Raw genomic sequence first — 25,899 nt, forward strand, 5'->3', positions numbered from 1 at the left:
CACACAGAGACGGGTCTCTGACACGGAAGCAGTAGTCATTTCAAGGAAAATCAGCAAAATAGCTTCTCAGGTCCTCCCAACTAGCAGAGGCAAAAAGCCAGAGGCACCTTTGCTTAGGAGGATCCTGAAGAGGGATTGGAGTGATAGGACAAGATACAGATATTAGATTGTGGTCGGAGGAGCCCAACAGAGAAGAGAGGGTGACAGCATAAGCAGAAAGATTAGAGGTTAGGAAAAGGTCAAGAATGTTGGGCATATCTCCAAGACGGTCAGGAATATGAGTAGGGTGCTGCACCAATTGCTCTAGGTCATGGAAGATAGCAAAGTTGAAAGCTAGTTCACTAGGATGGTCAGTAAAGGAAGAGGAAAGCCAAAGCTGTTGGTGGACATTGAAGTCTCCAAGAATGGAGATCTTAGTGTAGGCTCATTTGTCATGAAATAAACATTCGTGTTTTTTTTTTTTGGTAAAAGCAAAAACTCACTTGATTTTGAAAGAATATATCATAAGCTTCAAAAAAAATTAGGGTGCCATTTTTTCTTCACATTCTAAGGGTCCGAAATTCAAGATGGCGTCCAAGATGGCCGCCGTTTAGCAATAATTCAATATCTTCGCTAGTACACATGATATAATTACAAATAAAGTATCTAAATATAGGTATTCTGACACACGAAAACCAATGGAATCATTAAATTTAGGCTAAAGTTGTGACTTACATGCATAATTTCAAGCTGATGTCCAAAATGGCTATGTTACATGGTGTATAGGTATAGTTTTTACAGTGGACATCAAAAGTCTTCACACTCCTCATTTATCTCTGGTTGGCTTGTTTTGTTGTTGCAAGTGAAAACCCAACATCCACAGACTTCTGTACATGGGATATTGTTTTTGCGACAACTACACATTCCTTCACATCCACATTTGCATCCGCACTTTATTAGGTTCAGTACTGCCTCAGGAGCTGGTGGGTTCAAACATCGGAGTTTCGGTTCGGTGTTTGAAAGTGATGTCTTCGTGTTTTGTTTCATATGTAACCTGCCGATTAGTCTTGCATGCACACACGAAATGCTGTGCCAGTATAGATGCACTTTGTTTTATAGATTCTGCTCTGCTGGTACTTTTAATTTCATGTACACCTTGGATAGCATATTTGCAGAAGATTTGGAGCAAAGGCGGTGGTTCATAATTATCAAATGATCCTTGAAATTTCCATGGAGGGGCGTTTGCAATGTCTTTTCTCAGGATTTTAGCAGCTTTCAGAAGGACTTTCACATCATCTTTTAGGTCTTTTGGGTCATTGGAAAGAGCACCAGCTAACAGGGTTTCCTTGTGCTTTGTAGAAAGTATTTGTTCTGGTTTTGTTTTGTCTGGAGGTCTGGTGAAGTGCACATCAGGAATATTGTCCAAAATCAGTTGTTTTAGGTATGGTTTGTATCGCGGATAATCAGGTAAAGTAAACCCGTTTGCTTCCAGCAAACACACATAAGATTTTTCAATGTCGTTCATATTCAAAACAGATTCATGAGTTGAGTTGTTAATTTCTGTTTCCACCAGATCAAGTATTTCTACATCAGATACTAACTGTGCGAACTTAATATGATCTTTTGGGATTTGTCTCTTAGCCTTTTCTATGTCTCGTTTTGCATGGCTTAAGCACATCAGGTGATACTTCATGTCCTCTGCAACTGCTGTTAATAGATCGGACGATACAACAACATTGCTCAGTCTGACTTTCAAGTGTTCATTTGTTGTCTGTTGGCCAATTGTCTTGAGTTGAGCTCCCATGTTTTCAGTTGAGACATCATGCAAATTATCTGCTCTCTCTTCTTGGCAAAAGACACACATCTCCTTGTCGAAAATCTGACTTCTGGTACATGTAGGTCGTGATGTAGAAGTACAGGTAGATGTGGATTTTGATGGTCGTCCTTTTCTCTTCTGTTTTACGTCACTGGCACTTGCTTGTCCCTTATCGTATCTCCTTTTTGCTCGTTCAATGTGTGTTTTATTTGTGAGATCCTTGTAGCATGTCTTGTGGTAGGAAACACTTTTCTGAAGCAGTTCATCAGCAGACAAACCACTTATGCGATCCTTTAATGCAGAGAACTCTGTTTCCCCGTATGAACATCGAAAATCAGTTGATATAATTAGTTTCCCTATAGAATGCAAAGATGGGTGAAGCACATAGTTTGTATAATCTATTTGTTTGCTCCTCAGCTGACAAATGAAGCAAAGTTCAAAGTCCACAGTTTTTGGCTTCTTGTTAGATGAAGACTCCGCCATGTTGATGGTTGATATAAGCTATGTTATAGTTGCTGTGGGGAACTGCATCAAGTGACTGCATTCAAACATCTATTTTGGGGCCGTCATGCTGAAGATGCCAGGTTGTCTGAAACAAAAAAAAAAAAATATATATATATTATTAGTTACAGGGAATCCATGTAGGAATCTCTAGACAGTTTTACAAGTATAATAGATGCTGGAAAAATATTGGTGCCCGATTTATATCCTTCGTAATGTCAAAATTTGGAAGTCATCTTGAAATTATGCAAGTAATTCACAACATTAGCCTAAATTTGATGATTCCATTGGTATTTGTGTGTCAGAAAACCTATATTTATATACTTTATTTGTAATTATATCATGTGTACTAGCGAATATATTGAATTATTGCTAAACGGCGGCCATCTTGGACGCCATCTTGAATTTCGGACCCTTAGAATGTGAAGAAAAAATGGCACCCTAATTTTTTTTAAAGCTTATGATATATTCTTTCAAAATCAAGTGAGTTTTTGCTTTTACCAAAAAAAATACACGACATTACAAATGAGCCTACACTATCTCTGCAAAAGGGAAGTCAGAATGTGTTCCACTTTGGAAGTTAAGTAGTCAAAGAATTTCTTATGGTCAGAAGAGTTAGGTGAGAGATATACAGCACAGATAAATTTAGTTTTAGAGTGACTCTGTAGTCGTAGCCAGATGGTGGAAAACTCAGAAGATTCAAGAGCATGGGCATAAGAGCAGGTTAAATTGTTGCTCACATAAACACAACACCCAGCTTTGGATCGAAAATGAGGATAGAGAAAGTAGGAGGGAACAGAAAAAGGGCTGCTATCATTTGCCTCAGACACCTGAGTTTCAGTGAGGAAAAGAAGATGAGGTTTAAAGGAGGAGAGGTGGTATTCTACAGATTGAAAATTAGACCTTAGACTCTGAATGTTGCAGAAGTTAATGAAGAAAAAGTTGAGGGGGTTGTCAAGACACTTGGGTCATCATCAGAAGGGCAGTCTGACCTGGGGACATTTATGGTCCCCTCCCTTGATGGGGACTCCGAGGCTGGTGTAGGAGTCGCCATGAATTTTGAAATTTTGAGTGAAGCGTGTGTGTGTTATTATTTGCTTGTAGTTTTGTGTGGAGGAAGAGAGTTGTCTTTAGAGGGCAGGCTGTGACTGCCCCTTTGTGTTGTGAGAGACAAAAGGAAATGTTCAATGAGGTCACAGCTGGGTTTAATGATAAGTTCACAGCACCTTGTGATCCAGTACTTTAGATCTCACTATCATCAGACCTATACATCTTGGTGTGCCTCAAGGGAGCACTTTCGGCCCAATTCTTTTCCTGTTATACATAAATGATACACGCAATGCCTCTACTTCTCTAAATACAATACAGTTTGGTGATGACTCCAACTATTACATGAATGGTGATAATCCCACTGACCTCATCTACTCGTACAGAGCCAACCAAGAATTATCTGCATTTTCTGAATGGCGTCCTTCAAATCATCTCACAATTAACACCACTAAAATATTTTTATATGTTATTTACAAACACCACCACCAAATACCAACCCTTACCCAGACTTAACATATTAAATAAAGATATTACTCAAGTGTATAAGACAAAATTTCTCTGAATGACATTTGCAAAAAAATCTTATCTTTAGAGACCACATATCAAGCCTGTCTTAAATTATCTCGGTCAATTGCTCTATTACTAAAAATAAAAAAACCTTGTACCAGTAGAAATCTTAGAAATATGTATTACGCCCACATATTCCCCCACTTAACTTATTGTAATCCTACTTGGTCCACTACTTACATACGCCATCTACTTAACTTAAACATTCTCCATAAAAAAAATAGTTAGAATAATGACAAATAGTGACATCCTCCAACACACATCTCCCATCTTTAAAACCATGAGTATCATTCAACTCTCCAACTTATCAACCCTCTACATTGCCTCCTACATGTTCAAGCAGATCACATCCAGCAGTACTCATACTTTGCTTCACTCCCATAACGTCTCCACATGTAACCAACACCCTCATCAGATTCCTCAACACAGTCTAACTCTCTACCAACATTCTGTAATGTTCAAAGGTCCTAAAATATGGAATAGCATTCCAAGAAATATAAAACAATCAGCAAATTTAGATACTTTTAAAAGAAATTTCAGAGTTTCTATTATCATCCTACTAACACATCACTTATACAGGTTTATATTTTCCTCTTCTAACCATGCCTCCCTGCTTCAGCTATTTATGTCAAGCAGGTTTACTTATCATTTATAGGTCATATTATTGTACTTGAATTTTGTTTTCTATTCTTTCCAGTCTATTAAACACCTTTTATCTCATAAATATAAATATATTTTAGTTTTTTTTTTTTTTTTTTATTCTTTTTTTAGTTCTTAAGTGCCCAGTCTTAAGTGCCCAAAAAGCTTTGCTTAAGGGCAGTTCGCCTTTTTAAAACTGTATTATAAAATGATATATTTGTACGGACTGACATAATAAAGTGTTTAAAGCATTTAAAGTGTTTAAAGTGAGAGAGAGAGAGAGAGAGAGAGAGAGAGAGAGAGAGAGAGAGAGAGAGAGAGAGAGAGAGAGAGAGAGAGAGAGAGAGAGAGAGAGAGAGAGAGAGAGAGAGAGAGAGAGAGAGAGAGAGAGAGAGAGAGAACAATCATGATGTTGCTAAATAGAATGAGACTGAATGAGAATGAAAATGGATAGGAGCATAAATATGGAGGGAATGGATGGAGAAAAAATGAAGAGTAGAAAATAGGAAAAGAGAATATACAAGTACTCCCTTATATGTAATTGGGTTAGGTTCCTGATAATGCAATCGTATAGCGAACTATCATGTAGTGAAGTTAAGAATGAATGGGGAAAAATAGGAATGCATTCCAAGATCTGTATGTATGTGCCTCAATGCCCCTAAAACCCATTAACAACTATGAAATATTGTATGCAAATACAGTTATTGCCTAAAGCAGGGGTTCTCAACCAGGGGGAATTCCCCAAGGGGGGACTTTCAGGTTTTCAGGGGGGAATTGGGACCACAGATTAGCAAACTCATACTGTTAGAATGTTGATTTTTCTATTGCCTTTGAGCTCCCCAGGGCAGCACAAAATTCAGTATGCATTGGTTACCTGCTGCAAGTAGCCTATCAAACCATTCACTACAAGTTCCTGAACCGTAAAGATCAAAATAGACTACCTAAAGATGGGACTGTCACAAAGGAAAGACATGGGTACCAGCGAGTGGTTTGTCAGCAAGTACCCTTACAAAGGCTTACACTTTGCTTAGAGTACTAGACCTAGCCTCCTGTCATGAGTACCCCAACCCCGTTACCCCTCGGTGAAGTGATGCCAGTGCACCCCCACTGGGCCCCAACTCTCACAGATGATGTGTCTCATACTTTAATGCTTGCAATGGAGGGGGAATGACATTCTGACATATGGTGAAAGGGGTGCATGGGGCAAACAAGGTTAAGAACCACTGGCCTAAAGTAATAAAACTTGTTATATAATCAAGATAAACATGAGAATAAAGGAATAAAATAAAAGTAATTAAAAATAATTTTTGTACTTACTCCCACTGTAGTGTCGAGTCCATATGTCCCTCCCCCCCCACTGAGGCTGGAGGACCCATGCACTAATGTCCCCTCTGAGGCTAAGGGACATCCAGGGCCTCTGTGTGTTCACTCATCATTCCCATCACCTGAGATGAGGAAGAGGTCTACTGTGAAAGAGGGGCTTGAATTTTTGTTATGCAGATGATATTCTTTTATGTAGTCTAACTGTCACAGGTCTGCAGCAAATGATTGAGGTTTCTAATGAGTATGTAAGCAATCATGACTTGTCTTTTAATTTCAGCAAGACTGAATGTATCATATTCTGGGAATGTTATTTTACAGAGCATCCTGTATGGCACCTAAATAGAGATATTTTGAAAGAATGTGATGTGTTGAAATACATGGGAGTGAATCTTTCCCATAGAAAACCTCACACTCATGTGAATGAACGCAATAGTGCCTGCAGAAAAGCATTTTACGCCTTACAAGGAGCAGGGTTGTGCAACTTGGAAACTAATGTTGACACAGCTCCTTATGTCTGAAAAACTGCAATTAGGCCTGTAATGACACACGGATTGAATACTGTTAAGATTGATAAAAGACGTATGAATGAGTCAGAGTCCACGCAAGGAAAACTTGCATGGACTCAGACTACATAAATACTGTAGAAGTAAACCCTTATTGAAAGCCTTAAGGATACCCTCAATGGAGTCTACGGTGGATGTAATGAATATTGACCTATCAGGCCAGATTTTTCAGAATAACTCAAGAGCAAGATGCTTTTATATATATTGCTATAATAAAGTTTTGAATGAAAGGGAATTCAATTCAACAGGCTTACTTGGAAGAGCGAGGGACATTTGTTCAAAGTACAATGTAAACTTTATGAAATACCTATTTGACTCTAGCTATGCAAAGAAGGGCAAATATGAAATAAAACATCAAAGATTTGATAATGATGGGTTATCTGACAGTATCTGTGCCCTTCTGGCAAGTGAAAATTCATTTGACAGTTATGTTTTAAATTTGATACTTGGTCCATTTTAGTCTCGTGATAGTGTAATTTCAAAATAACTTATTTGTATAATTTAAAAATTCATGTTTTATTCTATGTATAATTTTGAAATTGTTTAGGTAGTTGTAAGATTTCCCATATATACTTATAATTGACTCCTTTCTTTTAATACTCTAAATTTTATAACAATGTAATCTTTAAACTGTTTTTTAGTCTCAAATTAATTTTGTTATATTCTTTTCTTGTGAAATATGTTTATAGTGTCCTATGTATCTTCTTTTGAAGGCAAATAAATAATAAATGATGATTATTATTATTATTATTATTATTATTATTATTATTATTATTATAATTGGCAGAAGAGGTTGATGGCCCAACAATAGCAAGGATAGGTGGGCTTATAGTGGCAGAGGTGGCTGGGTTGGTGGCAGGACTGGCTGGGCTGGTGGCATGGCTGACTGGGCTGGTGGCAGAGGTGGCTGGGATGTCTGGGCTGGCAGCAGGGGTGGCTGGGTTGGCTTGGATGGTGGCAGGGCTGACTGGGTTGGCTTGGATGGTGACAGGACTGACTGGGCTGGCAGATGACTTGAAGTAGCTGGAGATGGTGAGCTGTCTTGCCTGCCTTCTTCATAAATTTCCCAATACACCTTGAGAGGCTTATCTATGACATTAATGGCTGTTCCATTCCTGGCAGGGTTTGGATCACATTCCTTGAGGAGCTCCAAGATGTGCTCTATGCCATTGAACACCTCTCAGAGTGTTTTGATGTCCAGTCCTCTTTGTGGTCCAGGCTTCTCTTCCTCTTCCTATTCCTTAGTGACTGCTCTCTCTCGCTGCAGCTGCATGAGGTCCTTGTTGGAGAGTGGCTGGTCATGACATTCCAGCAAATCCTGCATGTCTTTTTCATCGACCTCAGTGAAGCTAGCAAGATGTGATAGGTGCACGATAAGATGTCCGCCATATTAGTAAACCCTTTAAAATCTGTCACATCTAGATCTGCCTCCAGCACCCATTCACCGTCTGTTCCTTAACCTCCATCCAAGACTCATTTATGTTATCTATGGCCTTCTAAATGTTATACTTGGCCCAGAACTGCTTTATTGTTGGCCTGCTTTCGCCACTGATTACAGTTATGAGTTGCTTCATTGTGTTGTGCTGGTAGTAAGCTTTGAAGGCGGCAATAACACCCCAATCCATGGGTTGAATAAGTGCAGTTGCATTAGGAGGAACATGACTTGAATATTGTCAGCCTAGTCTTCCATACTCTGGTGATAGCTAGGTACATTGTCAACAACCAGCAGGAAGTGGATGGCCAAGTTCTTGGTAGCTGCATAGTCACATAGCATGGGTGACAAATAATTGGTGATGTAACTCTGAGTAATGTCATCAACCATCCCTTCTTGTTGGCCTTCCAGATGACAAGGAGGTAATCTTTAATAAAGCCCTTCAGTGTATGGGGAGGGATTCTCTGAATGGTAAGTGAGTATCAGTTTTAGCTTCACATCCCCTACTGCATTACCCCCAAGCAGCAGTGAGAGATGATCCTTGGAGGCCTTGAACCCTGGAGCTGTCTTCTCCTTAGTGATGAAGGTCCTGGAAGACATTTTCTTCCAGTACAGGCCCATCTCATCAAAATTTATTATTTGCTCTTTCAAGACTGGTTTGAAGGCCTCGGCAGTTGGCATGTTGGAGCTTGCTGCTTCACCAGTCATTTTGATGTTATGTAGAGCTCCTTTGGTCTTAAACCTATCAAACCAGGCCCTATTTGCCGTAAACACTGTCTCCTCCTTCACCTCATATCCTTGCTTCTTGAGATCCTTCCAAATAGACAAGGCACATACAAGGGACATTGAGACTGGCATGTGACATTGAGTTTAGTCATCCACCCAGAGCTTGAGATGCTCCATTTCATCCATTCTAGGCTCACACTGACGGGTGGTCGTCATTGCCATGAGCATAGTGCAAGCTTCACCTGCTTTCCTGATACTGGCAGCATTCTTGTGGATGGTGGAGACAGATGACTGAGCCAAACCAAGCAAGAACAAAATGGCATTACACACACCACGTAGTGTAGTGGTTAGCATGCTCAACTCACAACCAAGAAGGCCTGGGTTCGAATCCTGGGTGTAGCAAGGCAAATGGGGGACCCTCTTAATGTGCAGCCTCTGTTCACCTAGCAGCAAGTAGGAAAGGGATGTAACCTGAGGGGTTGTGACCTCACTGTCCCAGTGTGTGGTGTGTAAGTGGTCTCGGTCCTACCCAAAGATCAGTCACTATGAGCCCTGAACTCTTTCCTTAGGGGAACAGCTGGCTGGGTGACTAGCAGATGACCATAGGTGAATCACCCCTTCTTCTCCAGCATGCCGCCTCAGAATCCCCAATTTGTTTCAAGACTGATGCTTCTCCTTGCTTTCTTGGCCTTGGTTGAGCAATCAGTGTAGCCAGCCACTACAGCTTTTTGAAGCCATGGTTGATAATATAAAAGTCATTGATTTTGTATATCACTGATAACTCCTGGGCACTTCAAACACAACACAGCAATCAAACGCAATGAGAGTGCAGGAAACACTGGCTGCTGGAGCATCATGACGTTACAATCATTCACCCAAACTAATGCTGCTACACTCGAGTGTAGACAGGGTGAGTACACACTCGGGTGATTGTAAAAGCAAAGCATAACCGATCGCATAGCGGGCAAATGGTAGTAAAGAAGAATGATCATAAAAGCAAATTATCATATAACGATGAATTGTCTGGCACAAAGCTTTGATTTACAAACTACCCTCCTACGGCTTCTATCCTTCTCTCTGTGACTTCATCTCAAGTTTCCTTTCTAACCATTCTATTGCTGCTGTGGTAGATGGTCACTGTTCTTCTCCTAAATCTATTAACAGTAGTGTTCCTCAGGGTTCTGTCCTGTCACCCACTCTCTTCTTTTTATTCATTAATGATCTTCTAAATCAAACTTCTTGTCCGATCACTCCTATGCTGCTGATACCACCCTGCACTTTTCCACGTCTTTTCATAGACGTCCAACCCTTCAGGAAATGAACATTTCACGCACGGAAGCCACAAAACACTTGACTTCTGATCTTTCTAAAATTTCTGATTGGGGCAGAGCAAACTTGGTATTGTTCAATGCCTCAAAAACTCAATTCCTCCATATATCAACTCAACACAACCTTCCAGACAACTATCCCCTCTTCTTCAATGACACTCAACTGTCCCCCTCTTCTACACTGAACATCCTCGGTCTGTCCTTTACTTATAATCTGAACTGGAAACTTCACATCTCATCTCTAGCTAAAACAGCTTCTATGAACTTAAGTGTTCTGAGACGTCTCCGCCAGTTTTTCTCACCCCCCAGCTGCTAACTCTGTACAAGGGCCTTATCCGTCCATGTATGGAGTATGCTTCACGTGTCTGGTGGGGTTCCACTCATACCGCTCCTCTAGACAGGGTGGAATCAAAAGCTTTTTGTTTCATCAACTCCTCCTCTAACTGACTGTCTTCAGCCTCTCTCTCATCGCCGCAATGTTGCATCTCTAGATGTTTTCTACCACTATTTTCATGCTAACTGTTCTTCTGATCTTGCTAACTGCATGCCTCCCCTCCTCCCGCGGCCTCAGTGCACAAGACTTTCTTCTTTCTCTCACCCCTATTCTGTCCACCTCTCTAATGCAAGAGTTAACCAGTATTCTTGATCATTCGTCCCTTTCTCTGGTAAACTCTGGAACTCCCTGCCTGCTTCTGTATTTCCACCTTCCTATGACTTGAATTCCTTCAAGAGGGAGGTTTCAAGACACTTATCCTTCAATTTTTGACTACAACTTTGGACTCTTTTATGGGGCTAGCATTTCAGTGGGCATTTTTTTTTATTGGATTTTTTGTTGCCCTTGGTTAGTGAACCTCCTACATAAAAAAAGGAAAAAAAAAAGATAGTTTTGAGAGTGATTCTGTAGTTGTAGCCAGATGGTGGAAAACTCAGAAGATCCAAAAAACGTGGGCACAAGAGCAGGTTAAGTCATTGCGCACATAAATGCAACATCCAGCTTTGGATTGAAAATGAGGATAGAGAAAGTAGGAGGGAACGGAAAAGGGGCTACTGTCAGTTGCCTTCGACACCTGTGTTTCAGTGAGGAAAAGAAGATGAGGTTTATTAGAGGAGAGGTGATGTTCTACAGATTGAAAATTAGATCAAAGACCACGAATGTTGCAAAAATTAATGAAGAAAGAGTTGAGGGGGATGTCAAGACACTTATGGTTGATGCCAGAAGAGCAGTCTGACCTGTGGACATTTGTGGTCCCCTCCCCAGATGGGGACTCCAAGGCTGGTGTAGGAGTCTCCATGATTTTGAATTTTGAGTGAAGGGTGTGTGTAATTAGGTGCTTATAGTTTTGTATGAAGGAAGAGAGTTTTCTTTTGAGGGCAGGCTGTGACTGCCCACTTATATTGTGGGACACAAAGAGAAACGTTCAGTGAGATCACAGCTGGGTTTAATAAGTTCACAGCACCCTGTGATCCAGTGCTTTAGACCTCAGTGAGAGTAATGATCTTTTTGGCAAGTGCAGGTTAGGTTATTTAATTGTTAGGTCAATGGGAAAAGTTGTCGCCCAAACTTTTCTGCCATTTAATAACCTAACCTTACCTTAACCTAACCTAATTTATCCTTTCTAATTTAACATAACATTAACATTTTTATGCTAACCATTTGAAGAAAAACAATATTATAATCTATAGAAATGCATACATGAGGTAGGTGTAAGTTTGTAGGCACTGAAGTGATGAGTGTTCTGACAGTGAATGGAATTATTATATATAATGCATGGCTCACAAATAGCTGTGCACTGTTATGCACTTTGAATGTAGATACTCATCAACAAGCAAAAAAGTTGCCAAACTCCCCTTCCTCAAACTTCTGCTTCAGATCACAGTTGCTCCGCACAAAAGCATCATATGTAGCACCTAGAAGAGAATACATACACAGTAATGTATACACAAAATATGTTTGTCAGAGAGTTAATCACCATTTTATGGGAATATATCATACCTTGCATATATCAACTGTTCATTTACAACTAATGTCAAAGCTTATCACACTATGTTTTCTTATGCAATACCAGTAACCATGTGCAGTCATAAGAAAATTAAAACAGTACATGGCTAGGTAAACTTGTAATGCAATAACACTATATACCTGGGAATCTGGAACAGAAGCTGAGAATCATTCTATTTGCATCACAAACAAGTTGGATGTTCATGGAATGATACCTTTTGTGATTAAAGTTGAGGGCCTTGATCACTCCTGGGGCCTTGATGGCAACGTGGGTGTCTGTGCACATAAAAAAAAAAAAAGGGTTAGATGATCATATTACACAGTAACTATATATTCGTATATCCAGCATAAGTGTACATACAACTCCTGCATTAGATATGCATGCAGTATACATATAATATGAAAACTTTAATAATGCTTAACAGGAGTTTGGGGCTGTCAGATACCTTTCACTCAAAGAAAAATCAATGAAGTGATAGAATATAACAATAGCACTAAATTTAAGATAAAATACTGTTGCGCCCACCCCTCACTCTGGGCAGGCGTGTTATCCACATGGGCATGGGTCGAGAAACTAGAGCAGTGGGGCCTCAAATAAGACACTCTGAACGCCAGAACAAGGCACACACACACATGAGGGCGGGGCACAAGGGAAAACACGGGCACTATTTCCTATTTTATTGACAAATCCTCCGCAAGTACACTGCTTTACAAGTTCACAGGGGCACCACAAGTCTCCCAGGGCACGATAAGCACTCAACAGGGCACTCAACAGGCAGGGAAACACTTCCAAAGCAGGCAGGCACACTTTCGCTTCCTCTCGGGCCATGCGTCTCCACTCTCTGCCTCAGTGTTGCCAGACTGAATTATGCATAATCTGACCAAATCTGACAAAATATCTGTAGAAATCTGTAACCCATAAGGAAAATTTCTGAGGAAAAATATGTTGATAATAATGAAATTTTATTAGCCCTATGGTAACTCCACATAAACAGAACAAAGGGTATTTAGTTAATTTTAACTCAAAACAAGCATTTTAGGAAGTGTAGCCCATAAAGGCGACGTCACACGGGAGATTTTAGAAATGGAAGCTAAATCTCAAAAACTTGCGATATTTGTGAAAAAATAGTGGTTGCATATCCCGTTTGACGACGTCTTAATACAACTACATGCAATTTTACACATATTACACACCCAGCATAAACCATTTGTAGCGAGAGAAGCACTGTATGAAAAAGAAAACTGCACTCATACACAGGACATAATAAAGCTAATGAGATCACATGACATATCAAGCAGTATATATCAAGCATATATTGGATAATGACATAATGCTAGCAGATAGAAACTAAATTGAGAGAAGCACTGTGTGAAAAAGAAAAACTGCACTCATACACAGGACATAATAAAGCTAATGAGATCACATGACATATCAAGCAGTATATATCAAGCAGTATATATCAAGTATATATGGAATAATGACATAATGCTAGCAGATAGAAAATAAATTGAGAGAAGCACTGTGTGAAAAAGAAAAACTGCACTCATACACAGGACATAATAAAGCTAATGAGATCACATGACATATCAAGCAGTATATATCAAGCAGTATATATCAAGCATATATGGGATAATGACATAATGCTAGCAGATAGAAAATAAATCTGATCATAGGAGTTACTCATACATAGAACTTCCTGTAGACGCTTTCCTTTCCAAAAGTGAATTTGTTACATTGAAGTCATAACAGAATGCTCCCTTTAAAAGTTGTTTTGTATGTAGCAAGCCTGAGATGGTTTCTGTTGACAATTTGTTTCTTGCTTTTGTTTTAATTCTATTGACTGCAGAAAAAATTCTTTCTACACTGGCACTAGAATGAGGTATAGACAACAGTGTTTGCATGAAAGCAGCAAGATTTGGAAACATTAATGCATAATCACATTGCCTTGTTAAACTTACTGTACACCAGAAATTTTGTGGCATCATATCTGAAGTAACATTCATTGAATCTAGAGAATTTGCTAGCAGCCTCCATTCAGTGTCGATTGCCTGAATATCTGTGGCAGTAGCTCCAAACACACTGATAAGATCAATAATGGAAGGTATTTCTCTATCAATCACTACCTTTGGGGTCAAAGCTCTCAGGGATTTTATTACAGTCATAGAGTCAAAATCAAACCTCTTATATATCTGGGAGCTAGCTTCAATGTAGAAATCCAAACAAGATAACCTAAAATTCTGTAGTTCTTCCTTTTCATAAGTTGAATTTCTCAGCTGCAGTGTCATTTTTACACCAAGATAAACTTTATCTAATGGAAGAAATTTTCCAGGATCTCTATAATTGATTTTTGTTAATTGAGTCTTGTTGAGGTACCCTGGCTCCATGTAGAATCCTAAAATTGTTTTGAGAGTAGATGAAACTGAGTTATACAGGACATGTACTTGTGTTGATTCTGCCTGCATTTGCTTGTTTAAGTTATTAAAAAGAGGCAACACATATTCCAAAAAAAGAAGATACAGTTTGGTCATAGGATTGCATAGCCTATTTAAGATTGTTTCAGATGCAATCAATCTATCACCTAGCACAGCATTGGTAAAATATAGCTTAAGTGCCTCATATTGCTCAAGCAACCTTGCCACCACCATTTCCAGTGACAACCATCTAGTCTGAGAAGGGTGTAGGAGCTTATGTGGTTTAACTTGAATGAACTTTTGAAATTCCTCAAAGTCACCCATCCTCTTTGGACTACAATGAAAATAATTATAAATATCCCTTGCTAGATCCTCCAGTGAACGAGGAAGCTTTAAGCAAGCATATGAAGCACACAAGGCAAAAGAATGGCAAATACATTTCATTATAAATAAGTTAGAGATATCTTTTTTCAGCAGAGATGACAATGAGTGATGTGCTCCCAACATAGCATTTGCACCATCAGCAGCAAAACCAATCAAATTTTCTTTGTATGGAATATTGTGCTTCCTAAAGAATTCTATTACATGATTGTACAAGGAATCAGCTGTGGCATCTTTGAGAGGAATCAAGCTTAGAAAACAGTCCTTCACCTACCATGCTACCATGCATAAATGTTTAACACAGCCTTTGTCAGTTGACTCATCAACAATTAATGAAAACTTATTTGTCTTTAATTGATCAATTAATTTTACTTTGCTTTCTTCCCCTGTCACATGATTAATCAGGGCAGTTACTTTTGTTCTAGCACATTTAACTTCTGTAGCAATTTTAGAATCTGGACACATAGCTTCTACAAGTTTAGGTAAATGATCTGCAACTGTCATGGGTAAATCATGCTCTGCTATGAATGCAGCCATCCTCAGTTCAGCTGAATTTACTTTACTCTGGCTTATTTTAGAGCCGAAGATGTTAGTAATGGGCCTATTACTCTGAACTTCTTTAGCTGCATCCTTATGTTTCTTATTATCAGCATGCCTCTTAAGATCTGTTTTTCCTGCAGTCAGTTTCAAATGTTTATCACAAGGGATGCAATAGGCATAAAGATCACCTTTTGTGCTGGCTTTAATCCAGCCTTTGAAAACTGGATAATTTTCGTAGGAAGAAAAATATTTATTGCAGTACCTAATTTTTTTGTTTTTGCACCCCTTTTTTTTATCTTCCTCTGAATTGTAGTTATCTGATTCTTCACCGTCCATTTTTTTTAATTGTCTGAAACGTGCAAAAAGCTTATTTTACAAACATGCCAACATGCAGTCATAATCTCAAAATAATTGAAGGTGAGCAAAACCAAATTAACCCAATTAATCCACAGCCACTCATGCCTTCAAGCTATCAATCAACACATGCACCATATTTGGCCAACTACTCTATCCAGTACCCAGTCCATACAAATTCAGAAAAAAAAACAACAGTGCTAGGAAGCATCCCTGCCTTCATCTCATGTTTTAAGTTACATGCATAAAAAATGTTTGGGAGGCATGATATATCCGATTCATTATACATAAAAACTATTATTAATAGAGAAAATTATACTCTGTTTGCCATCATCTGATATACAAAAATATGATTGATATCATTGTGAAGATATTAATTACAACTTTCTTCAATGCATTGCTATTTGTATTATGAGTCAAACATTAAAATTAATTAAAATTAAGTTCACAATTCGTAATCAACATGATCTTTCATAAGGTGTATGGTCATTATCAGTTGTAGCCCATTTATAAAAGAATATAGTAATGTAAAACAATCACAAAACGTGAAAAACTTCTCGCACCTCTTCCTTTAAAAATTATCAATATTATACTGGGGGTCACAGGTATACAATAACAATAACATTGTGTAATGTCTTCTCAGTTTCTGTTAATGATCATTTGCCAGTATTATATAGAGGAATTTGAAATACTTTCTTCTTAAGTCATTAAAATATAACGGTAAGCAGTAAGGTAAAGTGGGGGCGTACGCTAAGCTGCGCGTTGCCACGGGCGCTCATCTCCCGCCACATCGGCCTTTGAGCCTGTGGTGAATATAATCCGTTAACCTGGGACACAAGGCCAGTGCGAAATCCGGGTAAGCAGTAGCCTACATTATTAGTTTTTTTTCGGCCATGGGCACATACCCCTTGGGTCCCTTGGCCCCTTTTCGAGACTCTACGTCCATAGGCTCGGGCCCCCTTTACCTAATCATTATTATATAGGCCCTGGCCCCGTGGCAGTTTGCTACCTCTGCCACCCTATTGTTACGCCTCTGAGCATGCAGAGCTTACTTACTTGCTATAGCTTGTAGTTGTAAGGGTATAGCGACGATGTAGCTCTATAGCTTGTTCTTGTGTGTTTGCTGGGGTCGTGTAGGGCAGGCTGTGGGACTGTGGGAGTATGTTTGTACTTTGTTGATCTTGATCTTGATGGTACAGGTGGCACAGGATCACTCCTGAGCCAGGCCTTTGGATCGGCAACTCCTGTAGAAAGGGGAAAAAAAAAAAAGAGAAACGAACAGCATCCTCTATCCTAATTGTTCATACACCTGGCACGCCACATTCTCTCCAGAAACTCTTTCACCGCCTCAATCATCCTTTCATTGGCCTCTCTACCCAGTCCCAGCAACAGCACCATCCATTCCTTTCCTGTCTTCTCCACTCTTTCATTCCTATCATGCCCTAACTCAGTCAGTATCACTTGCATCATCTCATTCCTGTCTCTGGCATACTGCACACACTCCAGCACCACATGTTCCACCGTCTCATCCTCTCCCATGTCACACATCTGGCACACTTTGCTGCGGGACTCAGACCACCTGTAACTCCTTGCATTCACATCCATACACTGTGCCCTCGCTCGGAAGAGAAGATCACCGCCCAGGCTTCCATCATACCACCTTTCATACCTCGGGGCCTCTTTCTCCTTGTACCATTCCAGGGTCTTCTTTCTTTCCATCTCATTCTTCCATTCATTCAGTCCCACACATTTCACTTCTTTGTCTATCTCATTCTTCCATTTTCTCACATCCCATTCGGCTCCCACTCTTCCTCCTCTTGTTACCACCCATTCACGCTCATTTTGATTCCTCCCAGCCATTCTTATCGCCCACACAACTTGCAATCCATTCCTGTCTGTCATTCTCATGCATCTCTTCCTCCATCTGCTTCCACTTTCATTCCACAGGTACACCTTCCTTGCTATTCTTGCATCATCCATTCTCTCAAGCCTAATCTTGTACCTAAGTGTGGCTTTTGTCAGTCTTTCTCTGAAGGTGCTCCATCCCATGTCACCTCTCAAGGCTTCAACTGCTGTGCACCTCGGTGCACTCAGTGCCATCCTTGCTACTTTGTTCTGGCCCACTTCTAACTTATCAATTTCACTTTCATTCCATGCAATCACATCCATACCATACATTATACATGGCACAGCCACACTCTTCCACACTTCTCTCAACACATCATACTTACTTGCTCTCATCCTTGCCGCGCTTCCCAATCGACCTACCCACTGGTTTACCATACTTATCTTTTCATTCTTTGCCTTTGCACACCCACTAGGACTCATCCACATCCCTAAGTACTTGTATTCTTGCACCTGTCTCAACTCATTCTCTCCAAGTCTCCATACCACATTACTTTCATCCTCTGATCTATTCACAATCATTACTTTGCTTTTCTCACTGCTAAACCTTACTCCAAAGTCTTTACCATAGCCATCCACTACATCCAACAAACTTTGAAGCTCATCTGCCGATTCACTCATAACAACTACATCATCTGCATAAAGGAGCACACATACTTTATCATTCCCCACACTTACCCCTACATTCATTCTTCTCATCCTGGCTGCTAGCTCCTCTGTATACAGGCTAAAAAGGGTTGGTGACAATATACAGCCCTGCCTAACTCCTCTCTCACTCTTCACCCAGTCTGTTTCTATGTCTCCTAGCCTGTATCTAGCTCTTGTGTCCACATACATACTTTGCACTACGTTAACTATCTTTGCACTCAATCCAATCTTTTCTAAGACTCTACCTAACATTTCTCTGTTCACTCTATCATAAGCTTTCTCTATATCCAAAAAACCTAGGTACAATTTACCCCCATCCTTCTTTTTCTTCTCAATCATTTCATTCACCACAAACATATTGTCCTCAGCTCTCCTGTCCCTACGAAAACCATTCTGTTCTTCACCCAGCACTCCAGCTCTCTCAATCCATTTACACAGTCTCTCATTCAACACTGCACTGAAAACTTTACCTACTGTATTCACTAATGCAATTGGCCTGTAGTTCTTCAGCTCATTCTTACTCTTAAATCCTCCCTTATGCAACAGACACACTCGGCTCTCATGACGCGCGCGCCCTCGGGCCTCGGGGATCAGGATGATCTTGATCTTTATGTACCCTCTGAACTAAAACTTGATGTTGCAGGTGCCTCCTTCTAGGGGAGGGCTGGCCTTTTTTATCGGCAACTCCCGCAAGGGAAAAGAAAAATACAGGGCATCTGTCCCGAACTCATGCATACCATATTCTTAAGTAAGTGCCTTAAGTGAGGAAAATATCTGTAGATTTTGTCCATTTAGAAAAAAAATCTGAAAATCTGAAACGAGGTCTGAAATCTGTAGAACCTCAGGAAAATCTGTGGATCTGGCAACACTGCTCTGCCTTCCCGCCTCTCCCAGTGCTGCCACCCACACCCATACCCCTGGTGTAACACTATCTCCCCCCTACCTACAAGGCAGATAACCTAGCTGCCCTGACACACACATACACACAAGAAAATAAGTGGAAATAAATAAATGAAATACACAAAGAAAAATAATCCTCAAAAACATCACAAAAGTCTCATCCACCCTGGTCTACACCACTGCCATCTCCACCTGGCGGTAACCCGACTTCAGGTCGAGTGTGGAGAACCACTTGGCCCCCACCAATGCGTCAAGTGTGTCATCAATCCTTGGCAGGGGGTAAGAGTCCCTGGCAGTCACGTCATTCAGCGCCCGGTAGTCCACGCAGAAGCACTGCGTGCTGTCCTTCTTCTTAACCAGGACTACCGCTGATGACCACGGACTGTCCGACCGCTCACTCACCCCCTGTGCTGCCAGCTCGTTGACAATGCGCTGCATCTCTTGCCTGGCTGGTGCGATATGTCAGGGGGGCTCTTGATGGGCACACTACTTCCCGTGTTGATGCTGTGCTTCACGAACCCCGTGCGGCCCAGGTCCATGTCACCCCTGCGAAAAACATCCACGTACTGAGCCAGGGTGTGGCGCACCTTCTCCGTCTGCGCCTCCATCAGGTTAGCGGCACTCCGGTTACCCAAATCCTCCAGGAAGTCGGGCAGCGGCCTCATAACAGCCACCTCTGCGCTCCCCAATGTCTCCTCAGGGCGCTCCACTTCCTCACAAGTAGCCAGCTTGGCCCAAGCGGGCACCTTTCGAGCCTCATTGGAGAGGTTAGCTACCAACACCATAACTAACTCCTCCCCCACTTGAACAAGGCTCCACCCGAATACCACGCTGTCAGCCAGTCGCAGGTTTTCTGTGGGCTCCACCATGCCTTCCGATCCACGCATCGCTCTGGACAGTCGACACCGGACTCTGGCCTCCGTCCTAGGGGCAAGGTGCACTCTCTCAGCCACAACTACCTCCGCACAGCCGACCTCCGGAAGCAAGGGCACTTCTTGGCCACGCACCCTCACCAGCTTCCGTCCAAGGTTGACACAAGCCTTGCTCTGCGTCAGGTAGTCAAGTCCCAGCAGACATGGTTTGTCCAAGTCAGCGACATACACCGGCAGCCGCTCCACAGCCCTGCCCACGCCGATACTAACATCCACTGGGCCCTTGAGCTGCACACAGTGCCCCGTCACGCCACACAGCCTCTTTGGCGCGTCTGGGATGCGAGTGGTGGCCAGCATGTCAGGCCGCACCAAAGTCTTCTCAGCCCCAGTGTCCACTGTCAGGTGACATGGGTTCCCGTTCACTGAGCCCTCCACCTGCATTGTGCTAGTTGTCCGGCAGCAGCTTACACAAGGCGGGGCCCGGGGACTGAGGACAGCTGGGGTTCAGCCCCCTTCTCCAGCCTGTCCGAGTTTCCCGCCTGCACCACTTCCTTTGGCTTGAACCAGGCACTGGAGCGGTGGCCAGACTTGCCGCAGTCCTTGCAGCAAGGGTGAAAGGCATCAGACCCCAGCCGGTTGAGAGAACGTGTCCTTCGCTCAGGCATCGACTGCGTCTCAGGCATCGACTGAACGCTCGCTTTGGTTGTTCGGTGAGAGAACTGCAGGGCATAGTGGATATGGCGGGAATTTCTTATCCTGTTATTCCTGACCCTGTGCCTACACCCAACGACAATGCTAAAGCGTTACTTGGCATATGTGCTGAAGAAGAATTACTAGTTGTTAACAATTTACAAAATATGAATTCTCATTATTTGAATAAGAAAACCTATTGTAAAGGAAGTGAATGGATATCTGAATTGGATATTTGTATCGTGTCCAAGGGTTTACTCAGCTTGATTGAATCCTTTGACGTTGTTAGAGACAACTCTTTACCTTCAGATCACGCACCAATTAGTGTTACGCTACAACCACCTTCACCTTGTCTCGAAACTCTTAAACTGAGATCATTTGAACTGGGTAAACATGGTGCAGAGATTAACGTTATTGATATCGTGAAAAATCGCCAGTCAATAAGCAAAAGACCTATACGATATCAAAACATCAACTATGAATTATTTGTGTCCAAACTCAATGAGATAGATTTACATACACAATGTAGTGACGATATAGATGTAACAGCCTCTACTATAACTGAAACGTTATATGAATGTGGAAGTGCCAGTAAATACCCACGTTGTGCCCGTGTAGAGGAGGTGACTGATGGAAGAGGAAGGTGGGAAAGAATGTTGGATAATAATGATCAGGCTAAATTATGGCAAGCAATAAACTGGCGCGGTGAGACAACAGACGATAGTAACAACACACAGTCCATGCCAGATGATGAAGTCTTTAAAGAGCACTTTGAAAAAATATTTAATCCACCGGATATACTTTACCCGAATGCTAATGATCTACACTCTCATCTCAACATACCGATACTAGACGACATAATCAACGTAGAAGAGGTGCAGAGACAGATTAAGAGATTAAAACCAGGCAAGGCTTGTGGCCCTGATGGAGTACCACCTACAATTTTCAAAGTTTTACCTGTTCAATGGATAATGTTTATAACTACACTCTTTAATAACATATTTCTGACTGCCTCTTACCCTACTAGTTGGATAACGGCAAAACTGTTCTCTATATATAAACATGGGTCTAAAGCACTCCCAAGTAATTATAGAGCAATTAATGTTATTAATACAATAGCAAAATTATATGACATGGTCCTGTCAGCTCGCCTCCATCAGTGGTTTGTGCCTCACCGGGAAAAGGCGGGGAGTCAGCCAGGAAGAGGATGTGTGGAACATCTGGTAACACTCAGAGTGCTGATGGATATTGCTCGAAGGAAAAAACTGAAGCTATTTATTACATTTGTGGATTTCAGTAGAGCTTATGATTGTGTACCGAGGTTTGATTTGTTTATGTCGTTGAAGAGGATGGGATGTGGTGTTACTATGCTCTTAGCTTTGGCTGCAATGTATAGATGTACGAATAGAGTGGTGGGAACTGCTGTCATCGCAACCACCGTTGGTGTGCGTCAAGGCTCACCCACATCTTGTATACTGCTTATCCTTTATGTTAATGAAATGATACAAATGTTAAAACAACGATGTCCTGTGGATGGTTTCCTTGCATGGTTGCATGTTTTAGTCATGATGGATGACACTATACTGTTATCAACAACTCAAGATGGAATGAAAAGTAAGATAAAAATTTTACAAGAGTTTTGCAGCACTCGTGGTATGATCATTAATGATAATAAGACGAAATTTATGGTGTTGAATGGAGATAAGGAAGATAAGGAAAATATAACTAGTGAGAATAATGTTATTAGTTGTTGTGATCACTACATTTATCTAGGAAGTCCCTTTACTGATGATGGCTCTCCATCAACTACGAGTACAATTAAGTTACATGCTAATATGAAGATGTGCCATACTTTGAAATTTATATCTTTCATTAATAAGAATAATGATGTGCCATTTATAGCTAAGAAAAAAATATTTGATGCTCCACTTATGTCGTCGCTACTGTACGGTTGTGAATCCTGGCTCAATGGAGTCACGAAGCCTATAGAAAAACAGTATAAATGGTGTATAAAGCAACTTCTTGGCGTAAGAAAAACGACGAACAATGATGTTTGCATGGTAGAGTTGGGCATGCCCCCAGTCTATGCACTGGTTAAGGCAAACCAAAGAAAATTCTTTAAAGAAATGTGAACAAAAAGAAACACAATGGATGACGACCCACTGATATATGCAATTAAGGCGGCACTGAGGTATAATGATGTTGTGTCCAGGTATATGACAGACTTGATCACTGTCGACAGTGACGATGTGCACAGTGCAATGGATGAGGTGAAGACCCATGTGAGAGTTTCAGTATCAAACAGGCTAAGTTTTTATAAGTCTGTTAATAGTGAACTAATAGTGCATGACATTTACATAAAAAACGTTAAAGTTAATGAATTGGAACGAGTGTCCTGGACAAGGTTACGTCTGTCTTCACACTCGTTGGCAGTTGAAAAGGGACGCTGGAATCGGCGAGGAAGGGGTCGTCTTCCCTTGGAGGAAAGATTGTGTTCATGTGGTATGATTTAAACGGAGATACATGTTCTTGAAAATTGTCCTATTTCCAGTCACGTTAGAGAAAGAAATAATGTAACGACAGTTAGTAATTTATTTGTTGATAGATCTGATTATATAAATGTTTGTAGAATTGTACATGAAGTATTGTTTTTATATTAATGTTGGATGTGTGTTTGCATAAAAAAAAAGGGGTTTGGATAAATTCTTGTTTTTTTTTATATAAACGTATAGGATTACAATTTAGTTTTTACGCATGTCTTTTATGGGTTTTAAATATTTTCAATGAATTTCTTGTCTAATTATTTACATTCCGCTGTTTTATTTTTATAATGTGTCTTGTTTTTATTTGGTTGCTATGTCAGGTTTTTATGAGTTTGTGTTTTGTTTTTATGCAACAGATTTTATTTTCGATGATATATTTTCAATATCGTAGTTGCAAAAATTTCCTCTGTATATTTGTAATTTGGACTATTTTTTAATGTGTTTATTGGTGTGTACTTCCCTGTGGTCAATCAATCAATCAATCAATCAGTCTGTGGCTCTTCTTGCCACAACCCCAACATGACCCACGAAAACAATCTGGGCTTGCCTTCCTCGATGGTGGCTTCTTCTCCACCTTCGCCTTCCGGCCTCGGAGGTCAGGGCGGGGTTGGGCAGCCACCCCTTGGCCGCTGGTCGTCTTCAGGAAGGCCCCAAATTCCAAGGCCCTCGCCAGCACCACCTGCAGGTCCCCAGGGTGCGCCTGCTTGACGTAGATTTGCAGCTGCTGGTCGTCTAGGGCGTCAATGAAGGAATCTCGGGCCAGCACCACAATAATTTCTTCTGGGGCCGTGGGATACGACCTTCTTACTAATGCCTCCATGTCCTGCGCCGACTGGGACAGCGTTTTGCCCCGCTCCCAACAGGTGCAGTACAAAGAGAGTTCATCGGCATAGCAGAGAAGCTTTGCACAGGGAGGCAGTAGGAGTGATTTAAGCTCTTCCATTAAGATGTCGAATAGGAAGAAGCTAAGTATGCTATTTTGAGGTGTGTCATTTTCATGATTGTGGAGTTAAGAAGTGTACCCCTGAAAACAACTCTGGCATTTCACCCCGAAAAGGAAGTCCCGCATCCAGCTCAGGAGTTGTCCTTGCACTCCTGTGCGGGCGAGAAGAGAGAGGATCACAGAGCGTTAGCTAATTCATAAGCTTTCTATAAGATCTGTTGCAGAGTCTCTCTCTCTCTCTCTCTCTCTCTCTCTCTCTCTCTCTCTCTGTAAAGAATCAAATACATTTTTTCTGTGTATTTCAAAGGGGAGCAGGACAATGACGAAAGCAGTGGTCATAAAGGGAGACTACCTCATGATCTCCACAGACAGGTTTGGATTCATGCCACCAAAATAGAAGAGTCATGGAGGTGAGAATTGTGGTGTTTAAGAATCATTATATGTAAATACTTAAGAAGCGTTTTGTTCGGTTGAAGGATTATTATAAGCAAATGCCTTGTACTGTTAAAGGACTATTATATGTAAAGAGTTTTATAGGACTGAAGGGTATGCAAAGTTTTAACAGTCAAAAGGAGGTCATTCGAGACAGAGCCTTCCTCGTTCTCCTGATGCTAACACCTACACTGGACGTCTCTGTCACTGGCCGTATTTATCCTCCTACTGAGTGAGTGTTATGAATTTAGATAGTATATTATACTTTGTAGAAGAATAATATGGTAGCATATTGTAATTAAGTTTACAAACTGTACTTGTCTAATACGAATTTAATGACTCCAGCCGGCTGTATTTGGATAACTCTGCTATGTAAGTAACAGGTAGGCAATGCACACATTAGCTCTTCAATGTACCAGCATGGTTTAATTCAATGTTGCAAGGATGAACAATAATGGATTGTGTTGTATCTTGATACTAGGTTACTATTTTATAATTTTTCTTCACAAGCTTGTGATTTTTAATTTCCTACAAATAAATATCTTAGCCATCACTCTGCCTCATTTCATCAGTCTGCTTGCGATTAACCTTGATATCAGAATGAACGCCAAAAGGAAGACAAAAGGGATCAGGTTAAAGAGGGGTTTCCAATTTTCCTATCGAGAAAACTGGAGAGAAAAAAAAAAAACACCTAAACGGAGAGGAAAACCGTTTAGAGACAGAACAATTCAGCCAGACCCGATCTTGGTCTAACTGATAATATGGTAATATGCCGGACTCAACTGCCGTGAGCATCCTGGCATGTGTTCAGTCCTCGGCGGCGCGTCTCTCATGGCAGGTTTATCAGCGACTGGTAGATTTTGCGGTGTTTCCCTGATGATCCTTGATTAAGAGACACGATATTATTGAGAATCTTTCTCAAATTATTTCAGTTGTGTATGAAGGTGGTTTACTTCATCGCTTTCCACCTGAACAAAGAGGAATTGCAATCATTTAACACGTGCATGAGGTAGAGCTGCTAATAACCGTGATAGCCTCTGGAGGCAGACATGTTCACAAGTCTCTAACAACTGTAGCAATTGCATCACAAGTATGCTGTAGATATGGACTGCAACATAACTTGCCAATACTTGCAATGAGTATGAATTACATTGAAGGAGCATGATGACCATCAACATGGGATAATGAGAGCAATATGAGTGAGTGTGAACATTTTGACATTGGTGAAACAGCGAAGTGGAGCGGTCGAATGTGTAAAGCTGAGTGGATGCACTGAAGCTCTTTGGACATGTGGAAAAATATTATGAAGAGTTGATATAGGTGAAGTAATTTAAGGGGAGGCCACCAACAAAATGG

The 25,899-nt window shown here is 40.9% G+C and overlaps 3 protein-coding genes across 5 annotated transcripts; 1 reads left to right on the forward strand and 2 right to left on the reverse strand.

Moving 5' to 3' along the window:
* Positions 1-482: 482 nt before the first annotated feature.
* LOC135115185 (uncharacterized) lies at positions 483-17,143 on the reverse strand. 3 transcript variants are annotated; one of them, XM_064031691.1, is made up of 4 exons: positions 16,667-17,143; positions 12,139-12,199; positions 5,870-5,997; positions 483-2,384 (listed from the first exon to the last, which is right to left on the reverse strand). In XM_064031691.1, the coding sequence occupies exon 4, from the start codon at positions 2,276-2,278 to the stop codon at positions 953-955; it is 1,326 nt and encodes a 441-aa protein (XP_063887761.1). In that variant the 5' UTR covers positions 2,279-2,384; positions 5,870-5,997; positions 12,139-12,199; positions 16,667-17,143; the 3' UTR covers positions 483-952. The 3 variants fall into 3 exon arrangements, with proteins under 3 accessions (XP_063887761.1, XP_063887760.1, XP_063887759.1); XM_064031690.1 differs by having other exon boundaries at positions 5,870-11,832; XM_064031689.1 differs by having other exon boundaries at positions 5,870-11,832; positions 12,065-12,199.
* Positions 17,144-19,234: 2,091 nt separating this feature from the next.
* Positions 19,235-20,376, reverse strand: LOC135115607 (uncharacterized). Its single transcript, XM_064032538.1, has 2 exons — positions 19,554-20,376; positions 19,235-19,512 (listed from the first exon to the last, which is right to left on the reverse strand). Exons 1-2 carry the CDS (start codon positions 20,374-20,376, stop codon positions 19,235-19,237), a joined length of 1,101 nt encoding a protein of 366 aa, XP_063888608.1.
* A 296-nt stretch (positions 20,377-20,672) lies between these two features.
* Positions 20,673-22,757, forward strand: LOC135115608 (uncharacterized). The gene has a single exon (XM_064032539.1). It carries the CDS (start codon positions 20,673-20,675, stop codon positions 22,755-22,757), a length of 2,085 nt encoding a protein of 694 aa, XP_063888609.1.
* Positions 22,758-25,899: the final 3,142 nt, after the last annotated feature.

This window comes from Scylla paramamosain, chromosome 29 (assembly GCF_035594125.1).
Source record: "Scylla paramamosain isolate STU-SP2022 chromosome 29, ASM3559412v1, whole genome shotgun sequence".
NCBI lineage: Eukaryota > Metazoa > Arthropoda > Malacostraca > Decapoda > Portunidae > Scylla > Scylla paramamosain.